This window comes from Lactuca serriola, chromosome 3, assembly GCF_051521515.1.
Source record: "Lactuca serriola cultivar US96UC23 chromosome 3, Lser_US96UC23_V15, whole genome shotgun sequence".
Taxonomy (NCBI): domain Eukaryota; kingdom Viridiplantae; phylum Streptophyta; class Magnoliopsida; order Asterales; family Asteraceae; genus Lactuca; species Lactuca serriola.
In genome coordinates this window covers 26,937,186-26,960,781 of record NC_136410.1, presented here as the reverse complement: position 1 = coordinate 26,960,781, position 23,596 = coordinate 26,937,186, and the positions used below count along the sequence as shown (strand labels likewise).

General features: G+C 35.2%; 1 protein-coding gene across 1 annotated transcript; it reads right to left on the bottom strand.

Moving 5' to 3' along the window:
• Positions 1-14,552: 14,552 nt before the first annotated feature.
• On the bottom strand, positions 14,553-16,121 carry LOC145091725 (epoxide hydrolase 1-like). The gene is made up of 3 exons (XM_079029503.1): positions 15,642-16,121; positions 15,278-15,519; positions 14,553-15,097 (listed from the first exon to the last, which is right to left on the bottom strand). The coding sequence occupies exons 1-3, from the start codon at positions 16,119-16,121 to the stop codon at positions 14,845-14,847; spliced, it is 975 nt and encodes a 324-aa protein (XP_078885629.1). The 3' UTR covers positions 14,553-14,844.
• Between the last annotated feature and the right edge of the window lie 7,475 nt (positions 16,122-23,596).

The window sequence follows — 23,596 nt, the reverse complement described above, 5'->3', positions numbered from 1 at the left end:
CCAAGGCAACCACAACACCCTCCTCAACAATCAGGTTCATCAAGTATGTCCTTAGAGGACATAGTGAAGAGTTTGGCAACTAGTACACAAGCTTTCCAACAAGAGACAAAAGCAAGCATAAAGAACTTAGAGAAACAAGTTTCGCAGCTTGCTACTTCCATAAGCAAATTAGAATCTCAAAGAAAGTTACCTGCACAAACTGAAACAAACCCAAGTCACAACGTGTGTGCCATCACATTGAGAGGCAGAAAGAGCTATGATGGTCCAAAAGTGTCGGTTGATCAAAAGGAAGAAGAAATAGTGGTCGAAGAGGCAACCAAAGAAGAGAAGAAGGAAGAGAAAACAATCGAAAAGAAGCCCTTCATCATTGAGTCTAAAGCCACACCTGCTCCATTTCCCGAAAGATTAAAGAGCACGAAAAAAGAACGGGAGGAGAATGAGATCATGCAAATGTTCAAGAGAGTTCAAATCAACATTCCACTCCTCGAGGCCATCAAGCAGGTACCTAGATATGCAAGGTTCCTTAAGGATCTTTGTGTATCTAAAAAGAAATTAAAAGGAAATCAAGTCGTAACAGTTGGGGAACATGTATCTGCAGTTTTGCAAAAGAGGATGCCCCCGAAGTGCAAGGATCCCGGTGTCTTTACCGTGCCTTGCAAATTGGGGAATCTTCATGTACCCCGAGCCATGCTCGATCTAGGTGCATCCGTAATGTCCTACCATATTCTATTTTCAAATCAATTGGTGTGGGAACATTGAGCAAAACTGGTGTGATCATCCAACTTGCCGACCGGTCTTTGGTACACCCAAAGGGTGGACTAGAGGACGTGTTAGTGCAAGTCGATGAATTTATCTTCCCGGCTGATTCTCATGTCTTAGATATGGGAGATATGACTCTCCAAGTTCAAGTTCCATACTTTTAGGTAGACCTTTTCTTAAAACTTCCAAAACAAAAATTAATGTCTACAATGGAACTTTAAGTATGGAATTTGATGGTCAAGTTATCAACTTCAATGTTCATGAAGCAAAAAAGGTTCCTTCCGAGGTTCAATCCGTTAATCTTGTGAATTTGATCGAGCCCTCAACTAAAAAGGGTTTAAGTTTGTCTAACAATGAATTTCTAGAGTTAGTTTTGCAGGGAAAACTAAACAAGGACAAAGCCAAAGAGCTTGTAAAGGAGGTAGATATGGACAATGAGGTGTTAGAGAGTTTGGAGTTTATTGATGACACGAAGCATGTGAGCAGTGATGATATAAAACCCAAGCCATCCACCAAAGTCAAAATCCTTCCACTGGTGGAATAGGCACTAGATCCGGGAGCAAAAACTCCACCGGACCCTTTAAAGTTAATACATGTTGAGAAGGAGAGCACTCAACCGGTCATCAACTCAAATAAACTATCGAAGAAGGAAGAGAGTGAGTTGATAACCATGCTGAACAAATACCAAAAAAGGATTGTGTGGACAATCTATGATATTAAAGAGTTACGTCCTTTTTGGTTTATGCGCAAAAAGAAAGCCAAAGGAAGGTTGAAGGTTCCGTTGAAGGAGGTGGCAAGAAGATTGATGTGTTGGAGAGGCCCACATACTTAGAACGAAGCATATGTGGGGGCAAAGTCGAGCCAACGACTTAAAACAAGGGCAGCTTACCGGGAGGCAACCCGGGGGTATTTTTGTCATTTCTTAAAAAAACAATTTCCATTTCTTTGAAGTTTTTGGTTTTTAATGTTCCAAATGCATTTAAGCATGTTTTTAAATCACCAAACGGACCTCGGGATGCAAAACCATTTCGTTTGAATGAGAGGGAATTTTTGGGTTCAAAAAGTAGGAAGTGGCAAACAGAGCCGTACACGACCCATGTCATTTTTGCCTTATATTGAACACGGGTCGTGTTCAAGCGAGGCAAACATTTTCGCAGTCAGAGGGGTACACGGCCCGTGTCTCTTCTTACCTTATGCCCAACATGGGTCGTGTTCAGCCATTTGCAGAATTTTAAACCCCCAACACAGGCCGTGTGATTTTACACTAAAAGAACACGGGCCGTGTTGGCTGTTGAACAAATGTGTTTTAAGTCTAAAAGTCGGTTTTTATCACCCCTATTCACCCATAACTCATCCCCAAAACAATTTCTCTCTTCCAAGAACCCCTAGGTCCAAAATTTCCACAATTTGTTTTGTGCTTTTGGGCTTGATACTTCATGTAGGCAAGCTTGGGGAGGTTGAAGAGGAGGTTCCCACCAACTGCAAAGCTCCAAGAACGATTCGGTAAATTCTTTCCATGTCTTTAATCGTTCATATTTTGCTTTAAAATCCAATATGTGTGCACTTGTGACTATTTTAGACTCTTACCCAACCCGACTACCATCCCCCACCACATTCTGGTGATTAGATAGGTTGTTCCGCCCTCTCCAAGCATCGGGGATGATGCTTATCTTTAAGCTTGGGGAGGGGTAGAGGTGTACACTAGGTTCATTCATGCATTTTAAAAAAAAAAGATTTTTATTCCATGTTTTTTTATCCAACCCAAGGCAGCCTAATCTTCTAAAAACAGTTGAATTGGTAAGTGAGTCGTATGCCTTGAGATTAGACTTGTTCTTTTTATTGAAAAATCTCAAAGCAAGCTAATTGCACATGAACACACCTCTCGAAGCTACTCGTGCAAAACAGAAAATGAAAAGGTTGTCAACACTAGAGCATAACGACAGGTATGAGTCAATCTTTGGGACACGTGACCGGTCTTATGAGTAGTAAGTGCTCAATTGGTCATAAAATGCCAAATTCAAGAAAACAATAAAAGAATATAAAATTTCAGTGTCCCGAACCTTCCAGCGCTCTAAAAAGTCATTTCTACTAATTCCCTTTTATATACCTTGCTTGGGGACATAGTTTCCAACTATAATTACGGGTCTTTGCATGTTGACCTCAGTCCCCCAAAAAATGTCTTAGAAGCCCCTCACGGTAATAGACTGTGAGATGTCCCCATAATAGAAAAGTTAAGGACGGAAATATAAAGAAATAAGTCTAGCAAAAAAAAATAATAATAAATAAATAAATAATAATAAATAAATAAATAAATAAAAATAAAAAAAATTCTTAAGTTAATCTGTGACCTTTGGAACTCGAATAAGTAAGCTCTGAGGGGTGTTCTACATCTAATCGCCTAAAGCTGAATTGTTTGGGACTGATTGGGTTGAAAGTTCGCTACACGGGTTTCATAGAAAGTCATGAACTTAATAATAACAAGAAAAATTATAAATATGTATAGGTATCCAAATAAAGCTAATCTGTGGCCTTTGAGGTTCGGGCGAGTAAACCCGTGGGATCTCTTTAAATCTAGCACACTAAGGTCATATGGTCTGGATGTGTTGGTTGAAAATCCATTACATGGATTTCAAAGAAAGCCATGAGCTTTATTTGTAAGAAAAACATAATTAGATAGTTTGTATATATTTATTTTTATAGTTTAATTGAATAATATATTTAGGAAAAATGTTTGGCTGCAGAAAGATTCCCTTGAACTTGGACTTGAACTTATGACATTGGGACTGACTGTTAATTACTTTGACTAGTGTAAGTGGTTTGAAATTTGTAACCAATCTGGGTAAATTTTAGGGAATTCTTAGAAAATATTTTTTAGAAAAAGATTGTTGTTAATCAACAAATAGCTGGAGTGGGTCATTGTTACATTTTGTAAAACAAAGATGATTGAGCATATTTTTGTCACATACATTTTCACGAGAGTAAGACCATAATGTGTTCCATGAATTGACTTGATGCTATTGAAAGGGAACAAGTGTTGTGATCTTTGATTCTGTTGAGTTGCTTTAGGGAGTGGCCAAAGTCTTATTTCTATTGTCATATAATATTTTGAGACCACCAAATTGACTCAAGGCACGACAGATACATTCTCAACTATGTTACAAAAACGAGGTTAAATGGGTTGAATCTTTTTCATGATTGTTTTGATTTTTGCATTAGGTTTCAAAAGGCTTTTGATTTTGATTTGTGTTTCTTTTCTTTTCTTTTATTTTCCTCGGTCTAGATTTTTCTTTTTCTTTCTTGAGGACAAGAAAGGTCTAAGCTTGGGGAGATTTGTTAGGTGCAATTTGTTCACTTTTTTGCACATCTTTTAGTCCCTTTTCATACATCTATTTAGCATAATTGTTCTTTATTTGTCTTGCATTTCATCATATTCATGTTAGTCTCTAGAACAACCTTATTTGCACACTTTTATGTCTTTTTTAGATAAACAGGAGGTTGGAACGCGCTTTGGGAAGTGTCGGGAAGCATTGGTTAAGATTTCGGGATGATCGGGCGAAGAACTAAAAAGTTGGAAAAATCAAGTTTGGATTCAGAGTTAGAGGGGTACACGGGCCATGTTGGATTTACACTGCAAAATCAGCGCGGGCCGTGTTGATCAAAAAGAGGAGCTGTTGACCCTGCTGAACACGGTCCGTGTCAGATTTACTCTATGTCTAACACGGGCCGTGTTCGACCCAGAAACCAACTTTTGGCAGTTTCTCCTATCTTTCATATTACCGGTTAAGGGCCATTTTTACACACACAGAAGATATCAGAGCACATTTTGAGAGGGGATTTCGAAGGTTTTTGCAAGGATTTGATCATTTATCATTTGGAAACATTATTTCTCTTATTTGTAAGTTGTAATTGCACATTATTTCCATCTTTTATTCTTGTGATCTTGTTCTAGCCATGTGTGGCTAGAACCCTAGTTTCTCCAATTTCATGTTTTGACTTCTTGGTAGTGACTTCAATCATATGACATGATGTTTTTTCTTAATTCCTATCTAATGAATTTGATTTTGCTTCAATCGAATGTTTGATTTTAATTGTGATTCTTATTGGCCATTTGAATTAGGGTTAGGTCATTCAAGTTATCTCTTATACAAAATCCGTAAGTGTTTTGTGAAATTGAACAAGTAACAAGCATTAAATTGATCTCTATTGAATGAATTTAGTGTAAATCTTATTCATACACTTTTACACTCCCGAGCTTATGAGGAGTATTGGGTGTTGTTTGGAACATTAACATAAAGCTTCATGCAATCTTATAATCTAATTCTAAGAGCTTGTTTAGATTAGGTTAATAAGGTTAGGGTTAATCAAAGAGCTTGTTTTGGTTAATTAATGTGGTGAATGGGAAGTGTTAGAGCTTATTAGCACTTTCAAGTACCAACTTAGATAGAATTGAACGAATATTGTGTCATCTTTGAGTCACATTGCTAAGTTGTCATACATGAAGTTGGAGTCCTTACAAAATCTTAATCTAATTCACTCTTTTAGTTGATTACTTGTGTTTTAAAGTGTTTGTTTTAATTATTTTATTCTAACCCCCCCCCCCCTTTACTGTTGGTGACCATAGTACCTTGCGCAAAGAGGTATTGACTAATTATCCCGTGTCTCTATGGATCGACCGTGCTTGCCTTGTACTACCTTTTTAGTGCAATATAGTGGGATTCTTTTGGAGTATATCGTACCCCTTTATTTGTTGGGTTTAACACGCCTAACAGTCTCTATATGATGACATTTCTTCATAAGAAACATATTGAGTAAATTACACGAATGGTCCCTATGGTTTGGGGTAATTTGTACGTTTGGTCCCTAACTTACTTTTTTAACTCGGAAATTCCCTACCGTTTGTTTTTGTTACACCATTGGTCCTTACTGTTTGTTTTTGTTATGCGCTTGGTCCCTATCTTACCTAAAAAGACTATTATTTTAATAGGGAAAAATGGCGGGGTAGGTAAGGTAAGGTGAGGGTGATGAGGTTGGTGGTCTGTTTATTTAAATAAATTAAAAAATCAATGGCAAAATAGGTTTTTTAGGTAAGAAAATGATCAAACGCGTAACAAAAACAAACAGTAGGGACCTTCCGAGTTAAAAAAATAAGTTAGGGACTAAACGTGTAAATTGCCCTAAACCATAGGGACCATTCGTGTAATTTACTCAAACATATTCATCAGTCACCTTGTCATTAGTACCATGGTTAGAGGAGCTTGAACCAACAATCCCTTTATTTTCTTTATTTTCACATTCTTTTCCATTGCTTTAACTGGGCTAACAAGTTCATCATTCCCATCTTCATCATAATCTATGAATATTTCCCCTTCCTCGCTCCCTTGTTCACTTGCATCATCACACCATTTTTATTTTTCTTTTCATCATCTTTTGAGTTTTTTTTAATCTTGGGAACCTAGGAAGATAATTCTCTTACTCTCACTTCATATTTTCTACCATCTAGCATTACCTCCACTATTTCAGAAATAGTTTTCTGTTCTTTAATTTTAACACATATACGACCAACACTTACATTTTCTTGTACATCTTCATCAATGAATAAAACCTCCCCCCACAAACTCGCCACTTTCTTGGTAGCACTAGAAGCCTAATTCCAATCACACCATTCTTTCATCCACAATGAAGTTTGTGGTTATAGGTTTGAGTTCCGTGAAATAAAACGTAATGTATTGATCCTTTTTAAATTTATCAATTTTCTTTTTTATTGGAATTCAAACCAAACCCAGGATCCACCAACATAATTAATCAAAACCTCATCATAGCCTTCTTTCTTAAGAATCTTGTATATATTAGGCCCTAATAGCCTTCTTCAAACCAAACCCAGGATCCACCAACATAATTAATCAAAACCTCAAAACCTCAACAGAGATAGTTTTAAAGCGAATAATATTCAATTAAAATTCATAATAAGGAAGAAAAAATGTTATATTTACCTGAGACATACTCAAATTGTTACTGGTAAAAACGTCATCTATGGCTGCTTTAAGAGTCAAAGAGGATGTATCCTTCACGTGCACCACTCCAATGAATCTTTCCTTCATCACTCCACGGTTGTCGACATACCTCAAAACTATGTCCATTTGTTCTTTTTTTGATACATCACTCGATTCATCAACCAATAAAGAAAACACATCTTTACCAATTTCTTTGCAAATGTTTAAAACTATCTCTGTTGAAAAGCATTCAACAATTTGCTTTTGAGTCCTCGGGCACGTCACTTGATTATTTTGAGGAGCATTTTCAAAGGTAACATTGTGAATGCCTTCATTATGGTCTCTCAAGAAAGATAATAACTCCAAGAGAAGCCCTCTATTAAGAGAGTCACTCGACTCATCATGACCCCGAAATGGTAAACCATTTTTCAATAAAAATTTACAACACCAAATTGAAGCACCTAAATGAAGTTTATAATTACTCTCCTCAATCTTGGTTTGCTTGTTGAAGGCTGCACTAATAGATTGTTTTTCTTTCAATAAAAATTCACAATTTTCTTTTGCTTTATGATGAAAACTATCAATACCACCCATATGATCTCTCAATGATTGTCTTTTATTCCAACTATCAAAACCTTGTGAAACAAATGCATCTCTCCCATGTTGTTTTCCCACCATGTCTCCACATACATAGCAAAATAAACAAAATGCTTTGTTCTCTTTTATGCTATATTCTAACCAATCAAAGTCATCAAACCACTTAACAACAAAACGTCTTTCTTTTGAACCTATTTTCTTTGAAGGGAATATATGACCCCTTGGTTGACAAGGTCCTTGAAGCAAATATGCCCTCCTTATTTCATCTCTTTGATTTGGATGGTAAGTTGTAATCTTTGGTCTTACACCCGGGTCTTTTGGAAGATCTTTCAATTCAACATTGGTAATTGGAGTAGTTGTAGGTTGTTGATTTACATTAGAAACCGAAGGGAATGATTGATTAGAAGGACATGGTCTTTTAGAGGATGCTTCAAAACTTAAATCATTGGAGCATGGTCTTTTGGAGGATTCTCCAACACTTGATTTATTGATGCTTGTTCTTCCAAAAAAAGACCAAATTTTATCCTAACAATTCAATATCAAACAAATTAGCCATCCAAGATTCCAAGTAATTTCAAGGTTAACAAATAACAACTACTAATTTCAAGTAAACAAGTAATTTCAAGGTTAACAACTACTAATTTCACCTAAACAATAAGAAATTTCAACAAAAAAGCAACTAATTTGACTAACTTCAAAAACCTAAAATTATCAATACTTACTTGTTTCATTGTATTTGTAGGATTGAAAGGAGTGCCAAGCCAAGCCAAACAAAATCGAATGGTTGAACACTTAAATGGTTGAAATCGATTGAAAGAAGCAAGTCCCAATGTCCGATTTTTTTTCTTCGTCGACAGCCTTCACCTCACAGTTCACAGTGCCGATTTTTTTTTTTGTTTTCTGTAATCTCGTTCGTCCATGGACCAACACTCCAATTTCTTTTCTTCAAAAGTCGATGGACACCTAATAGAGATTGGGTATTTGGCTAATTCTATTGGTTAAAAACTTAATAAGCAACTTGGGCAGTTGGGCTACAAACTCAAAATGCATTTGGGCTAATTCTAAATCGAGGTATTGGGCTAATTTTCTTTATTTGTTGGACTAGCATTTTTTATAGTTTTATTTTTTGGGCCTCGAATTCTCGAAAGTATAGTGTCACCCCAACGAATTTGAAGCCGGTGCACCTAATAGAATTTTTTTTTACCCTAACGGACCGAAGCGGAGCAGTGACCCGGGACCCCCCGGGCACCACACACATCCGCCACTGTATTAGGGAATGCATGAACCTCACGTAGACTTCCAAGGATAATATAAGAAGAATCTTCCCAATTAACAGATCCTTATTTTCAAGGATCACCGATTTCTTGATAACCCGCTTAAGAATTGTCCCCTTTAAGCCCCCCCCCCCCCCCCCCCCCCCCCCCGCATCTACCATTAAAGATTTTTCAGAAATAATGGAAGGCCTATTGATCAAAACATGCAACTGAAGCAAAAATGTGAAAATTACCAATCCAAATGCTATTTAAAGTACGTATCAAGGCATTATTATCTTCAATTCGCAAGAATCTAACAAAAGCGAAACGTCGACTAACCTTAGAATATGAATATGAATTGAAGATGGGTTGATTATTAGCCTAAGTGGTCTATAAGAAAGTCGTAATAATCATAATTCCAAGAGCGTCCATATAAAGAACGCCCAAATCTGACTTCATATGAAGAAGTTATGATTTTTCGAAGTTTTGATGGAGTAGTGTGCGACGTAGAAATCGAAACTAAAATCGATTGATTGTTATCCAAAACAATGTAAACGAGAGTTGAAGATCTCTTAAAAACAATTTTGTCAATACAAAGACAATCAAAACGGAGTTTGTATGAAGGAGTTATGATTTCCTCACAGATTTTAAAATATGAATTTAAAATAGAGTGAGAATAAGCTATTGAAATCTAAAGGAAAGTTGTGGTACTCAGAAACACCTACGCTTGGATATAAAGAACGTCAAAAATGGAGCCCATATGTGAAATTTATGATTTTTCAAAGTTTGCAAAAAAATACATGTGTATGATGACGTGGCGACCTGAGAACGCGCCACGTGGCAACGCCGAAGACCAAGTCCTGGGGGTGACGTGGCACCATGAACCAACGAGACGTGACACAGCTATAATGCAATACATGGAACTTTGGAATCCAAGCTTTCAAATGACGATATAGCTCCAACCAACATCGACCATGTAGGGCGTGACATGCCTCCCCTATAGTATATATGTTCGATTTTCAGCTCATTTCACCAATAGTTCATTCCAAACTTCTCCCAAATCCTCTAGAATTTCTTCTCTGGCCTCGAGCCTGATATTTCTGAGTTGGTGATCACTTTAACGAAGAGTTGAAGCTTCAAAGAGCCCGATTAAAAGGAATTTTTGGATTCTAAGTTTTGCCCGCGCAGATTTCGGATTTTCACTAGAAACTTTGTAAGTTAAGCTACACTTATTATGCTTTAATGGTAACTTAAGTTTAATATCGTTATTATTAACCTATATACAAGATTTATCGGTGATTGCTTGTCATAATACTAATTGATCTACTTACGAGAGTGACGTCTAGTCTAGATCTAGTGAGGTGTTTAAAGTGGATTTTCCAAACAGTATATATATATATATATATATATATATATATATATATATACACACACACACCAAAAGGATCCTACCTCCAATATGATCTTACCTGATTGTTCCTTATTTGATAGATCTCGATGTATTTATTGGGATTGTTGAGGAATCCGATGAATATTTATTAAACCGGTATACATATAAACGAATACTAAGATATAGTAAGATTCGTATTTAGGTTATTTAAAAGGGATAACTGAAGTATTAGCCGAGGAGCTAGCTTTCCCGAGGATCTTCCACCTTAATCAGGTGAATGCATAGTTACTGTAACACTCGTTTCCTAGAATGGATTAGTTGATGATATAATGGAGTCAAAAGCATGGTTTTTTTAGGTAAACCATATGGCACGGCGTGACGCATGGAGTGTCACGACGTGGCATGCCAAATGAAAGACATGTGTTTTTGATGGACACCACGACGTGGCATGAAGGGTTTCAAAAACATATTATATGTGACTTGAATCATATGTATGAAGCGTATATAAATATAAACATAAAACGATTTAAAAAATTACGTCGGAACGTAGACAAACTCGAATTTATACCGACATGCACACAAAAAAATAAAGACAAAATTGCAAAAATGGTCCCTGTGGTATGCAATTTTTTGGGGTTTTAGTCCAAACAGTGACTTTTTTGGATTGATGGTCCTTTTCGACTATTGTCATTGTAGAATTGGTCCCTGATAATCTTGAAAAGACTATATTGCCCTTTTATTTTTTTTTCCATTTACTTAAATATTTTTTTCTTTTATTTAATTATAAATATTAAATCAAATCAAGAATGGGACCCACCTCTCTCTCTCTCTCTCTCTCTCTCTCTCGTTTTTCCCCTTCTTCCTGACGAACACCAACTCTTTCTTTGTGTTCTACTGCTGAAGACGAGAAAGGAAATCACGAGGACTCCCCAAAGATCAGCTATACATCTCTACCTCTGCTTATTGATCCATCTTTTTGAAATGGTTGCTTCTGCTCATCTTCTTCCCTTTGGTCAGTCAAGGAATCGAAGACCCATTTTCTTCTTCTTTCGATTGAGTAAACACCACCGAGATCCGCTGCAGCCCCCGTCTAACCCTTCACCCTCGCATATCACTTCCGAGGCAGAAGAAACAATGGATTAGGAACTGCGCGAGCAGCCTTTCTGCATCGCTCATCTCCTTCCTCAAACCAATCAATCATTGAAGAGGGTTGCTTGTTTGCTATCGATTTCGTGCCTCTTTTTCTTCCGATCAGCCATCGCCAAATCCCCACCAAAAACGAAATCCACATTCTTCATCTTCTCTATCTCTCGTTCATCTGAAAGGTATCGACTTCAACGATTCTTCCTTAGATGATCTAATCCGGTGGTTGATGTTTATGTAAGGATTCAGAAAAGTGGATCCGGATCGATAGGAGTTTGCGAATGAGTGGTTTGTGATCGATGTTTATGATAAGAGGGGGTTATCCAGCTTCTTCCAAAAACCCTTGGATTGAGGATGATTAGATGGGAAACGATGAGAAAGATTAGGTGTCTGAAATCCTAAAAGTGGAGAAGATACCTTAGAGCAGAAGCATGTGATCGATGGTTGATGATGATGAAGGGAGTATCCATCTTCTTCCATGTTCTTTACCCTGGTTACCAAAGTGATTAATTTCTCGATGCAGTTACCTAAAATCAAACCTCCATTCTCCCATTCCCGGTGATTTGTGTGCCAATGTTCTATGCGATTTTACCTCCATAAATATATTATATGAGAGAGAGGGGAAGGAGACGAGGATGTTGGTAAGAACTGGTGTTTTTTTACCTATAGAAATCCGGTGGGTTTGGATGCCGACGATATGGATGATCGGTGGTGAAGACGATTCCTCCAAGTCCAGAGAAGTGAAAAAAGAGGAGGAAGGTAGCAAAACCATGTATCGGTAATTGTTTGGCTTGCTTGTCATCGAGAAAGAAGAAAGAAACATGGCTGGAACAGAGGGTAACAGCCTCCGTTTTCTGCTTTGTCATCGAGAAAGAAGAAAGAAACATGGCTGGAACAGAGGGTAACAGCCTCCGTTTTCTGCTTGAGTTTTTGAGAGAGAGAGAGAGAGAGAGAGAGAAAGGTGGGTCCTTTATTATTTTTTTAATTGTTAAAATGAATAAATAAATATTAAAATTTAAGAATAGTGAAAGAAAAATGAAAAATAAATACTCCAAGGGTATTATAGTCATTTCAATTTTTGAAGGGACCATTTTCACATACAAACCACTCCAAAAGGACTACGAAACCAAAAAAGTCACTGTTTGGACTAAAACCCCAAAATTTTGCATACCACAGGGACCATTTTTGCAATTTTATCAAAAATAAATAATTAAAAAAAAAATTAACAAACGAAAGTTCTAAATTTATGTTGAAACGTTGGCCACATTGAATTTATACCGACACATAAATAAAAATAAGCACGTAAAATTGAGATTTTTTTTAAGTTGACGAACGAAAGTTATTAAGGAACATCAAATTATATATACTGCGGGGGATAACACGAAAGTTTAAAAAATGGAAGGGTGAAAATGATTTTTATAAAGTTCAAAGTGGAGAGAGTAAAAATGATATTTAAAAAAATAAAGAGGTGAAAAATATCACTTTTACAAAATCGAGGGGGTGAAAAGTGGTCCTTACGGTTTAACGAAAAACATAGACAAAATTACATAGATGGTCACTATGGTTTACTTTTAGTCACAAACAATGTCAAATTACCCTCACATGTAAGGCATGTGATAAGGCTTAACGGACCAAAAGTAAGCGTGTGAACAAAAAAGACTATTCATGAAAGTTTTGGAAACCATAAAGACTGTGTTTTTTAAAAAATATTAACAATAACTAAGTTTGTAACATTTGATAAACTATAAAGACTAAATATAAAGGGATAATGAATTAAAAGGGTAATACACTTTTCGATTTCTACATATTGGGTTACTGAGTGTTTTTTTCATCCACATTTGTCCTTTCATCTTGTTTAACTATACACATTTAGTCTTTAATATATATTTTTTTGCACATTTAGTCTTTAATATATTTTTTTGTTGCAAATAAGCCTTTCTTGTTTTTAGACATTTTGTACTTATAACTGGTTTCTTTAAGTTTGATCACAATAGCTTATGTGGGACAATTATTAACGAGGTGTTCATGGTTGTTGATGCTTATGGCCATTGTCGCCTTGACTGCTTGGTTGCTTAGTACTTGTGGTTTTGCTTAGGTCATCGGTTCTGAACGTCATAACCTCTTCATATGATCTTATATTTTAACAATCTTTATATCCACATGTTCGTATTTTTGTCTAGTATAGGTTTCGTTTAGATTACTCTCGTTAAAAAGTAATATATTTTTACTTACAATTTTATAAAAAATGTTCATACATACATTTATAAAAAAGGCATTTATATAAATATCATAAGTAAAAATATACTAATTTTTAACGAGAGTAATCTAAAAGAAAGTTGTAGTAGACTCAAATATGAATGTGTGGATATAAAGATCGTTAAAATTTGAGATCATATGAAAAAGTTACGACGTTTAGAACACAAGCTATAACCTAAACCACAAGATCTAAGCAACCAAACAGTCGAGGACGCGGTTACTATAAGCATCAACAACTCCGAACACATCAGTAATGATTGTCCCACATAGAATATCATTAGAAAATTAATCGGTCATAAATATTGAATGTATACAAAAACAACAAGGACTTATTTTGCAACAAAAAAAATATATATTAATGACTAAATGTACAAAAAAAAAAATTAAGGACTCAATGTGTACAAAATAAGAAATATATTACCTTATTAATTCATTTTTTTTTGTTTATCTGGAATGGCTGGTCATAACGTTTGAATGTATAAAGTTAAACAACTTAAAGGGACAAATTATCTATAAACGAAAAAAAAAAATCAATAACCAAATAAATACAATTCAAAAATTATATTATCGTTTTATGCATTATCTCAACTATAAAATGCAGCATATTACAACAATACAACAATAGAAAATTATATTTATATGTCCCATCAAAGTAGCCCATGTCGCATTAAGGGAGTCCAACCCAGAGCAGAGGATTAAATGTGGAGATTTTTCAAAACTCCAAATATATTTGGTTGGAGCTAAATATACTTTTAAAAATAAATATAAAAAACGGATAATACGAAAATACGGATCATATCCGATCCAAATCTGCTTATACCGGAGCCAAAATTTTCTACCAAATCCGAAGATAATCCTAAAGTCGGCTTTTGTGATAAACAAATCAGGATCAGTTTGTTATAGATTAGGTTTTGTTTGTTACTTGACTCATCCGTTTTATTTTTTGTTTAGGTCAGGTGTATATTGTCTTGATAGCTTTTGGAGTAGATGTGAGGCCTCCTTCTTGCAATTGGTAATTTGGTATCCCTATAATTTTCTTTTCTTTCAATTATGTTAATCACTTTTATATGACTATTGGGTTTTATTAAATTCTGGCCGGGTTTTGTTTGGTTTGAACGTGAGATCGATGATCGGTGTGGTTTAATATTATATATTTTAATCCATTTGTTCAAACCACCAATCTAATGATTTGATTGTTGATGCATTTTTATTTTAAGATCATCTTTATTACAAATCATTTGGACTAGCAATATCGACAAACCCTGTAACGAACAATATGTGTCGCCAAGAGTCTAGTCTATATATATAGCAACGACAAGGCGTTTCTTGAAGGCATTATTGTATCTATACTGCAATACACAAGCTTATGTTGCATTTGTACGTAGCAATATCTTCAGAGCATCTTCTTAAATATATTCTCTCGCTGAATGAGCATATATATAAACGGTTGTAGTATTTAGATAGAGAATTGTTCAAAGAATTGGTGGATATGCTTGTTAATTTCTTCAGGTTTTTCTTCATGAAGAAAATGAGCAACACCTTCCAGTATGATTACATCTTCTAAAAGAGGAACATCTTTCTTGAACTCTCCACTTTCTATATAGTCTTTTCCGCCAACCGAGTTGTAAGTCAGGTCAAGGTCACCCACGATGAACTTAACAGGTACACTCACTTTGGCTTCAGTCCATGGGCCAGTTAATTCCCAGTTCCTTCATATATATATGTAGATCAAAAATATTAATTTTTAATTTCTCAATCCTCCATTTTTACTATATATATATATATATATATATATATATATATATATATATATATATATATATATATATATATATATATATATATATATATATATATATATATATAGTTCAAATCATCATCAGACTTACAAGTCGAGAGCTCGATAGTAGTTTAGACCTCCAGTGAAGCCAGTTTTCTCAAACTTTCCGGTGTAGTATTCAAGATCTTCTTTGGTCATCCATGAAGGCACGATTATAGGATCATCAGGTGAGATTCCTAAACCATTACCCTTGGGTAGAAAAAGAGGGGCAGGTTTTCGATAATTGAAGAAAGCATTTAATACTCTCTCTGTACCATATACCGCAAATTCACCTTCAATTTCTCCAGTTTCCTGGAACATATATATAATGGCGAGTGGTGGTTAATTATTAATTAATGGTTGTTAGTGCATGGTGGCATGCAGTGATAGTATTTATTTATGATTTATGATGAGAGAATTATAAATTAGAGAACCTGAAATCTAACGACATAGTAATCGTTTCCATAAATCTCTCGATACGCTTCAACAGGTTTGGTATTAGGATCTCTTGGCTGGAAAGCAACACTCATATTCACCAAGGCCTTTACTTTATCCGGCCGATAAAGGCACAAAGCCCAGGCAATGATTGCACCCCAGTCATGTCCGACCACAAACACCTTATCTTCGCCTGGGGCAGCCACGGTGTTGATGAGCGCCACCAGGTCTCCAACCACATGAAGGGTGGTGAACTTGGTGGGGTCGGAGGTAGGAGCACCAGTTGTGTCACCATAGCCACGGAGATCAAGTGCTACAGTATGGTAGCCATGCGAGGCAAGATAGAGAATCTGGTGGCGCCAGGTATACCAGAGCTCCGGGAAGCCATGGATGAAGAGGATGGTTGGGCCTGTGCCAAGCTCTGCTACGTGCATGTTTATTCCATTCACTGCCACCATCTTGTGGCGTATCTTCTCCATTGGGTGGTGTATGTGTACGTGTGTTTGTGGAGAGACTGATGTGAATATGTATATTCTATGAAATGTGTTGTTGCTCCGATTATTGTTTCTGAATATATATGAGTTTATATAACCATCATTAATGACAACAATAACAGCATACCCCATATATAAAGGGAAGGTAGATGAGGACAAACATATGGAATAGAACGCCTGATTCACATGTATTACCTTCCACGTATATATGTACAAATAATTGTTAACTGGCCATACAATGGGATGAGTAAGCATATGCAAGCAGTAAATATATTGTAATAAAGCATATACGACATATTAGACGGCAGAAAGTAGTAACAAAAAATAAATCTCAAAACAAAAAATCCAATACGTAATTCAATAGAAAACAAATTGTACAAACAACACAAACACAAATACGGATAAGATATGTATAAAAGGTTATTAATATAGGCTAGTACCTTACGCTAATAATAAGCATCAACATACCGAGGTCATTTTCCTTCATTTCTAATCTCATGCTAAATTTTCATTTTTTTCTTCTCCTTTCCTTCTCTTACAATCAATCATGACCTTGTACATATTGTCTTTGTCAGTAGCCTCTTCTGGAGGTGTCCACACCACTACAATTTTCTTTCCTTTCATTTTTTGTGATCGGCGATAGTTCCTTGTCATGATCGGTTTCGTGATAACTTGTTTACATCTTATTTATATGTTTCAATTTAATATGCATTTTATATTAGTTTTAACATAATTTACATTCCTTTTTTTTTTTTTAAATCTAAATCATTACACTATTATATATATATATATATATATATATATATATATATATATATATATATATATATATATATATATATATATATATTATAAAACATCTTAGTCATATCTTGAAATTTAAAAGATACAAGTTATAAATTTTTTTGTACAAATCAATTATACATAAATAAATCATTAATACTTACCAAAATTTTTAAGACTTGAAATTAAGAAGATTATTAAAAAATTTAATTTGGAGCAAAATAACAATTCTAAAATATTATATATATATATATATATATATATATATATATATATATATATATATATATATATATATATATATATATATATATATATATATGGAGATGTTTCTGTGGGACCGCTTCAAGATCATGTGTACCAAAATGTATAGAGTAAATTACACGAATGGTCTCTATAGTTTGGGGTAATTTGCACACTTGGACCTTTACTTTATTTTTAACTCGGAAAGTCCTTACTGTTTATTTTTGTTGAGCGTTTGGTCCTTACTGTTTGTTATTGTTACGCACTTGGTCATTGTTTTACCTAAAAAGACTATTATCTAAATAGAGTAAGATGATGGATATGTAAGGTAAGGCGAGGGGTAGGGTTGAGGTGTGTTTATATAAATAAATTAAAAAATCAAGGGTAAAATAGTTTTTTAGGTATGACTGAGACCAATCGTACAAGAAAAACAAATGGTAGGGACCTTCTGAGTTAAAAAAGTAAGTTTGAGATCAAACACGCAAATTACCCCAAACAATAGGACCATTCGTGTAATTTACTCAAATGTGTATCAAAAGATAAGCTTTATTTATTTATGTATAACCTGTTTGACTTGTTTTTTTTAGCTAAATTTTTTGATTTTATATGATCTCTCCTATTAAAGAAAATATAATCTATTTGATTCGTTATAAGTAAATAAATCAAAATTACGTATGATGTGAATGTCATATGCTTTGATACTAAAATGAGATGCATACATGGAGATGTGTTTTCCATGTTTCATAGAAATTGTGAAAGTGATGATCCATATGGATGCATTTGTTAAAAAAGTTGCATGATCTTCTTGAGTGTAAGTGTATAGGGCTCGCGGTGTTGATGTGAGTTTTAAGAGCTGACAATATGCTCCTTTCACATCACTATCATTCCATCTCTTCCACATCATTCACACATCAACCACTACTTAAGTATTTTTCACATCTGGTCAAATATTAGAAGATGTACACATCTACCAAAGAAAGAGTGTACATGTATGTAATATCGTGAGATTAAGTAAGACGGGTGATGAAACGAGATGAAACTACAATGCATGGTGAGAAACTTGTAGTGCCTAAAGTGAGGAAATATGGAACTTTTGGAATTATCTTCCAACTTAAATAGGGGTATCCTAACATGTTAAATTCATTTTGTTCATATAAAGTGATAGTTACATATTTTTTATGATGGTGATATTTCCATATTTATACATATTTCTAGGCATTATTTTAATACATTTTAAGTTATATTTTTGTAAATTGCAAATATATTTGGTACTTATTAAGTTAACTTATATTTTGCAGCAAAAAGGACATTCTCAAGTAAAAATGAGCTGAAAGCGACAAAATTTGGATACTTGGAGGACTGAAACTAAAGATAGGAGCTTAGAGGAGCAAAATTCGAGTTATAAGCATTTCCCATGACGTGGTATAGTGATATCCACAGTGTGGCTATAAGAAGGATCTCAATTCTATACGTAAAAGTACAGCTCACGACGTAACAATCACTCATTTACGTGGTGACAACGTGTCCCAGAAGATTCCTATGCAGAGAGGTACAAGTTTCCTTGGCGAACACGATATAATTACTAAGTTCACATCGTGACACCTTAATGGTCATGATGTGAAGAACGTTTTTGAGGAAAATATATTTCAATTATTAGATCGACTTGGAGATAATTCTAGAGATCTAGAAGATTATTAGGATAGAAAAACTATGATTTAGAGCGACAATTAACCCTTAGAAGATTGGAGATCAAGAGTTTTGAAGATTATAGCAAGATTCCACATCATACATTCAGTTTTCTTAGATTGATCATGTCTAGCTTAATTTCCATAACGTCCGTGTTTCTAGGCTAGGCATTAATGTTGATCTAATAGTCCAGGTTAACCTTTGTAACTCGTTTTGAAGTAACAGAAATGTATTATTTAAGTATTATGTGCTTTATGCTTAATTATTGTGACTTAATTGAATTAAGGATAAAATAAGCGTAATAATAAAATATTAGATAAGCATGATATCTATGAAGGAAGTCGTAGTGGTCGTTACGAGGATTCCGAAAATATAAAGAATGTCGAAATCCGAGTTATAACGAAGAAGTTATGAACTGTTGAAGTTTCGCGACAGAACTTTTACGACACTGTGTGACGTAAATAGTGAATTTACGATAGAGCGATATTTAGCCTTAGTGATCTAAAAGAAAGTCGTAGAATATATTAAACCGAGAGTGTGCATAAAAAGAACGTCTAAATCTGCCTTCGTATGAGGAAGTTATGATTTTTCGAAGTTTCGACTTAGCGGTATGCAGCCCAAAGTTTGAATATGAGATTGAGTGATTTCTAGCAGAAATAATCTAAACAAGAATCGAAGATCTCGTCGATAGTAGTCCGACGGTAAAAAGATTGATGAAAACGGACGTCAGGTGAAGGAGTTGTGAATTCCTAACGGAGTTTTCATGTCCCGGTCTATTAAAAATAATATAATAAAAGTTAAGACAAAATTAGCCGACAGAGTATTAACGAGAGTTGTAGAGCATAATCTCAACTACGCGTGCATATAAAGAACGTCGAAAACGGAGCTCGCATGCGCAAGATATGAATGTGTAATTGGGTTATTGTTGTTTGATGAAATTAATATAATTATTTATTATGGGTTGAAAACCTTATATGCTCACCAGGCTCCCAAGCCTGTCCCACTCAGTTTTCTTTGTATTATAGGTAGTGGCGCGAGAGCATAAGTTGGACGACTTATCAAGATATTTTGATTATAGGCCTGTAGTGTATATACATGTTGTAAGGCTTATAATGTGCCGTTTATGCTTTTGGTCTGTATCGGAACATGACATCCCAAGTTTTGTTATATACTGAAAATACATTTCTTTAAGAAATGCTTTGGTAAATCTTATTTTATCATATTTCGTTTTGGGAACAAATTCCGCAACTCTTTTAATCAAATGATTACTCTGAAATTATTTTAAAAGCATAAATTAAACCGGTCTTTTCTGGCCGTGAATTTGGGGATGCCAAAATTTCTTATGTGTTTATGTGTTTATTTTCTACAACTATGAGCTAAATCAATAGGAGTTCGTTTAGTGATGATGAACCATAATACTATGTGTTAGTTAATACTGTACATGGATTTATGAAGTTGGTTCAACTTGTGTTTGATTTATCAATACCTAGCACGTTAAAAGTTTTGATCTTTGTTTCTTAAATTCAAGTTATGTGTAGTTGAATGATCACTTTAATTGCATGAACTTCTCTACCAAGTTGTTTATGATTATTAAATTTCTAGAGCTAGTGATTAACCAAATCCTAGAATAGGTAATAAAGATAATAACTTTAACCGTGTTAGAGAATATAATTTGATCATCATTGTGTTTGATTAATTGTATTGATCACGGATAATAATCTTAGATATATATTACATAACCCAATTATCTTTAATAATCAATTTAGTGTCTACTTGTGTATGACCATTGCATAGTTTTTCATAAATTTGTGAAAATATTAGGAGATAAAATCAAGACTGCTAATAACTTTAATAATGGTAACCAACTGAGTTTATCCATGTGTTGAAATTAACCATATTTCACGTCCCAAAAATTAAGACAAAAAATTCATTTTAATTATAGTAAAAACCATCAACCTAAATGTGTTTTATAAAACCATACAAGAAAATTAGAGTATGTCAAACGACCAATCTAATACATCAGAGTTATATGAAGCGGAAATCATAGTATGTGTGTAATGCGGTCATCCCGAACTCTTCCTCTTCATACCAAAAGTACCTAAAACATAAACTAAAAACCGTAAGCACGAAGCTTAGTGAGTTCCCCAAAACACCACATACCATACATATCCAACATATAATGGGCCCCGCCGGGCATTAGGCCCTGCTCGAAACAGATTTATCAGTAGCATTAGATGGGACCTGCCTCATCACATTCATCAAGGCCCGTCTGGCATTGGGCCCCGCCCAGTATACATATAGACACATAAACACATGCAAGAATCAAAAAGATAAATAGCTTACAATACACTCATCAAGCCCCGCCTAGCATCGGGCCCCGCTCGGTATACATATCAAATAACATACATGCAAGAGTCATGCAGATAACTAGCATCCTAATCATAAAAAACCATGTACCGGCATTGGTGCCTTCGACCCGCCAAGCATAGTAAGGAAACTCACCTCAAGCTGTTGAATATCTCAGATAAAAGCTTGGGCTGGTGATCTGAAAAATCCTCACACTAGCATCCTCAAATAATACCCAATTAATAATTGGTCCAACCCATCCCATTAAGCACTTAATCAGTTAAGCTACTAAGCCAAACTCTCATATCTGATCCTAAATGGCGTCTTAACACATAAAGTTGGCAACTTTACACACTTTCATGACTTAATGGGGCCTAAAACTCAAAAAGAACCCTAAGAGTAATTCTAACTCATGCATGGGCCAAAATAACTTATCAAGATTGCACTTTTATGGATAAAGGACCTTAGACATACCAAGGTCTACCATCCCTAGCTTATGGAGTAGCTCATATTCTCAAGCATTGCTTATAGGACCATAAAAAGCATAAAAACAAGCCCTAACTTGACCTAACCAAAGGATTCATCAAGTTAAGAGCTTTATACCTCAAATAGCTTGCAAGGTTGATGAAGATTCTGGATCTTCAAGCTCTAATTCCACTAAAGCTTCAACACCAAGCTTCACCTTCTTCAAAGGGTCCAAAAACACCTCAAGGTTACAATAATGGTTCACAAACACTTAAAAGGAAGCTAGGGATTCCTTCTTAGGGTTTTGGGAGATGGAGGATGGTCATAAGAAACCCCAAAGGCAACGTAAGATGTTTAAATAGGGCACAAACCCTAAAAATTAGGGTTTGTCCCAGCCAAGCGTATGCCCCACGTACGCCCAACGTATGTGGGCGCCTCCATGACCATCTTGAGAGACAGTACGCCCAGCGTACTTATAAAGTATGCCCAACGTACTCGGCTAGGGACCAATCTTGCAAACATTTTAAATATAAATGGCTTAAGGGAAAAACATGGAAATGCAGCGTTACAATTCTTCCCCACTTTAATCAGATTTCGTCCTTGAATTTCGTTGCTGCAAATAACTCTCGGTAATGCTACCTCAGCTCGTCGTCAAGCTCCCGTGTACATTCTGAACCCTTATGGTGCTGCCACTAGACTTTCACCAACTCAACAACCTTGTTCCTTAACGTTTTTGTCTTCCGGTCAAGGATCGCCACCGGTCTCTCAATATAATTCAGGTGTTCATCCACTTGAATATCTTCTAAAGGAACCACCACGGAATCATCAATTGTTGGGTTCGAATATTAGTTGTAAGGTGTCAAAGTCAATTGTAGCTTGATTAGATTTGAAATCTATATGTTAGATTCAAATATATGTATTTCGTAAGGGTAGCTTAGTTTTTGAAGCTTTCATGTTTACGCCCTTATGTATTAATTTCGACTCCAGTTGTTCCTATACATAGGGATAAGTACTTGGGTGAGGGTAACGAGTGTGCAGTTTACTCTCTTATTTCCTGTACTCTTTCTGAAGTGATAATAGAGCCAAACATATCTTATTTACTTTGTGTGTTCTCGATTATATCTGTACTCTGATTTCTTTCACTTTACTCGATTTATTCAAACTACAATTGGTATCAAAACAGGATTTTGCCTAGTGATTTCTGGTTTCTCTCATTATCAAAAGTTTTTGAATCGCAATTTCTGATTCTAAATTTTTATGCACTTTTTTATCTAAAAGCCTGATCTAATCATTAGATTTGATTTGATTATGTGTTCTGTTTGTTCAATCGAGTATTCTCTGATATTTTTCATAAATATTTGTTCATCAGATTCAAGTGGGATGATAGGATGGAAGATTATCTGAATGGTATAGATGAAGATATATGGCAATGCATCAAGAGTGGAAACTTTCGTCCATCAATGCTTCCAGAAGTCGGAAGTGCTGGTTCATCTGTTGATGATGCTACTCAAGTTGAAAAACAGAAAGCAAATGACAAATGATGTTTGTGTGAACTACATGGTGCTCTTCCACCACTAGTTTACAATTATGTTCGTGGATGCAAAACGGCTAAAGACGAAGAAAAGCTCGGTTAAGAATTGTATGCTTGAGTTAGGAGAATTCAGACAAAAGGAAGGTGAAAATATTGAACTCTCTTATGATCATCTTAATGAATTAATATTCAAATGCAGTCGATATGGAGTCAATCGATCAACTATCAAATTAAACTTGACCTTTCTGATGGGACTTCGAAAAGAGTGGCGAAATATCAGTTGTATGATCAAGACTCAACAAAGCTTTGACAACTACTCTCTAGGTGATCTCTACAATGTTCTGAAAGCTCATGAAAGTGAGATAAATGAACTAGTTGAAGAAGCAGAAGTGAGTTTGGGAGGTCC

Excerpts from the sequence above, each read along its gene's own strand:
- LOC145091725 (XM_079029503.1), bottom strand. The coding sequence starts at position 16,121 with ATGGAGAAGATACGCCACAAGATGGTGGCAGTGAATGGAATAAACATG. Across the intron at positions 15,520-15,641 it reads ACTATGTCGTTAGATTTCAG|GAAACTGGAGAAATTGAAGG; the intron begins GTTCTCTAATTT and ends TATATGTTCCAG. Across the intron at positions 15,098-15,277 it reads TACTATCGAGCTCTCGACTT|GAACTGGGAATTAACTGGCC; the intron begins GTAAGTCTGATG and ends ATATATATGAAG.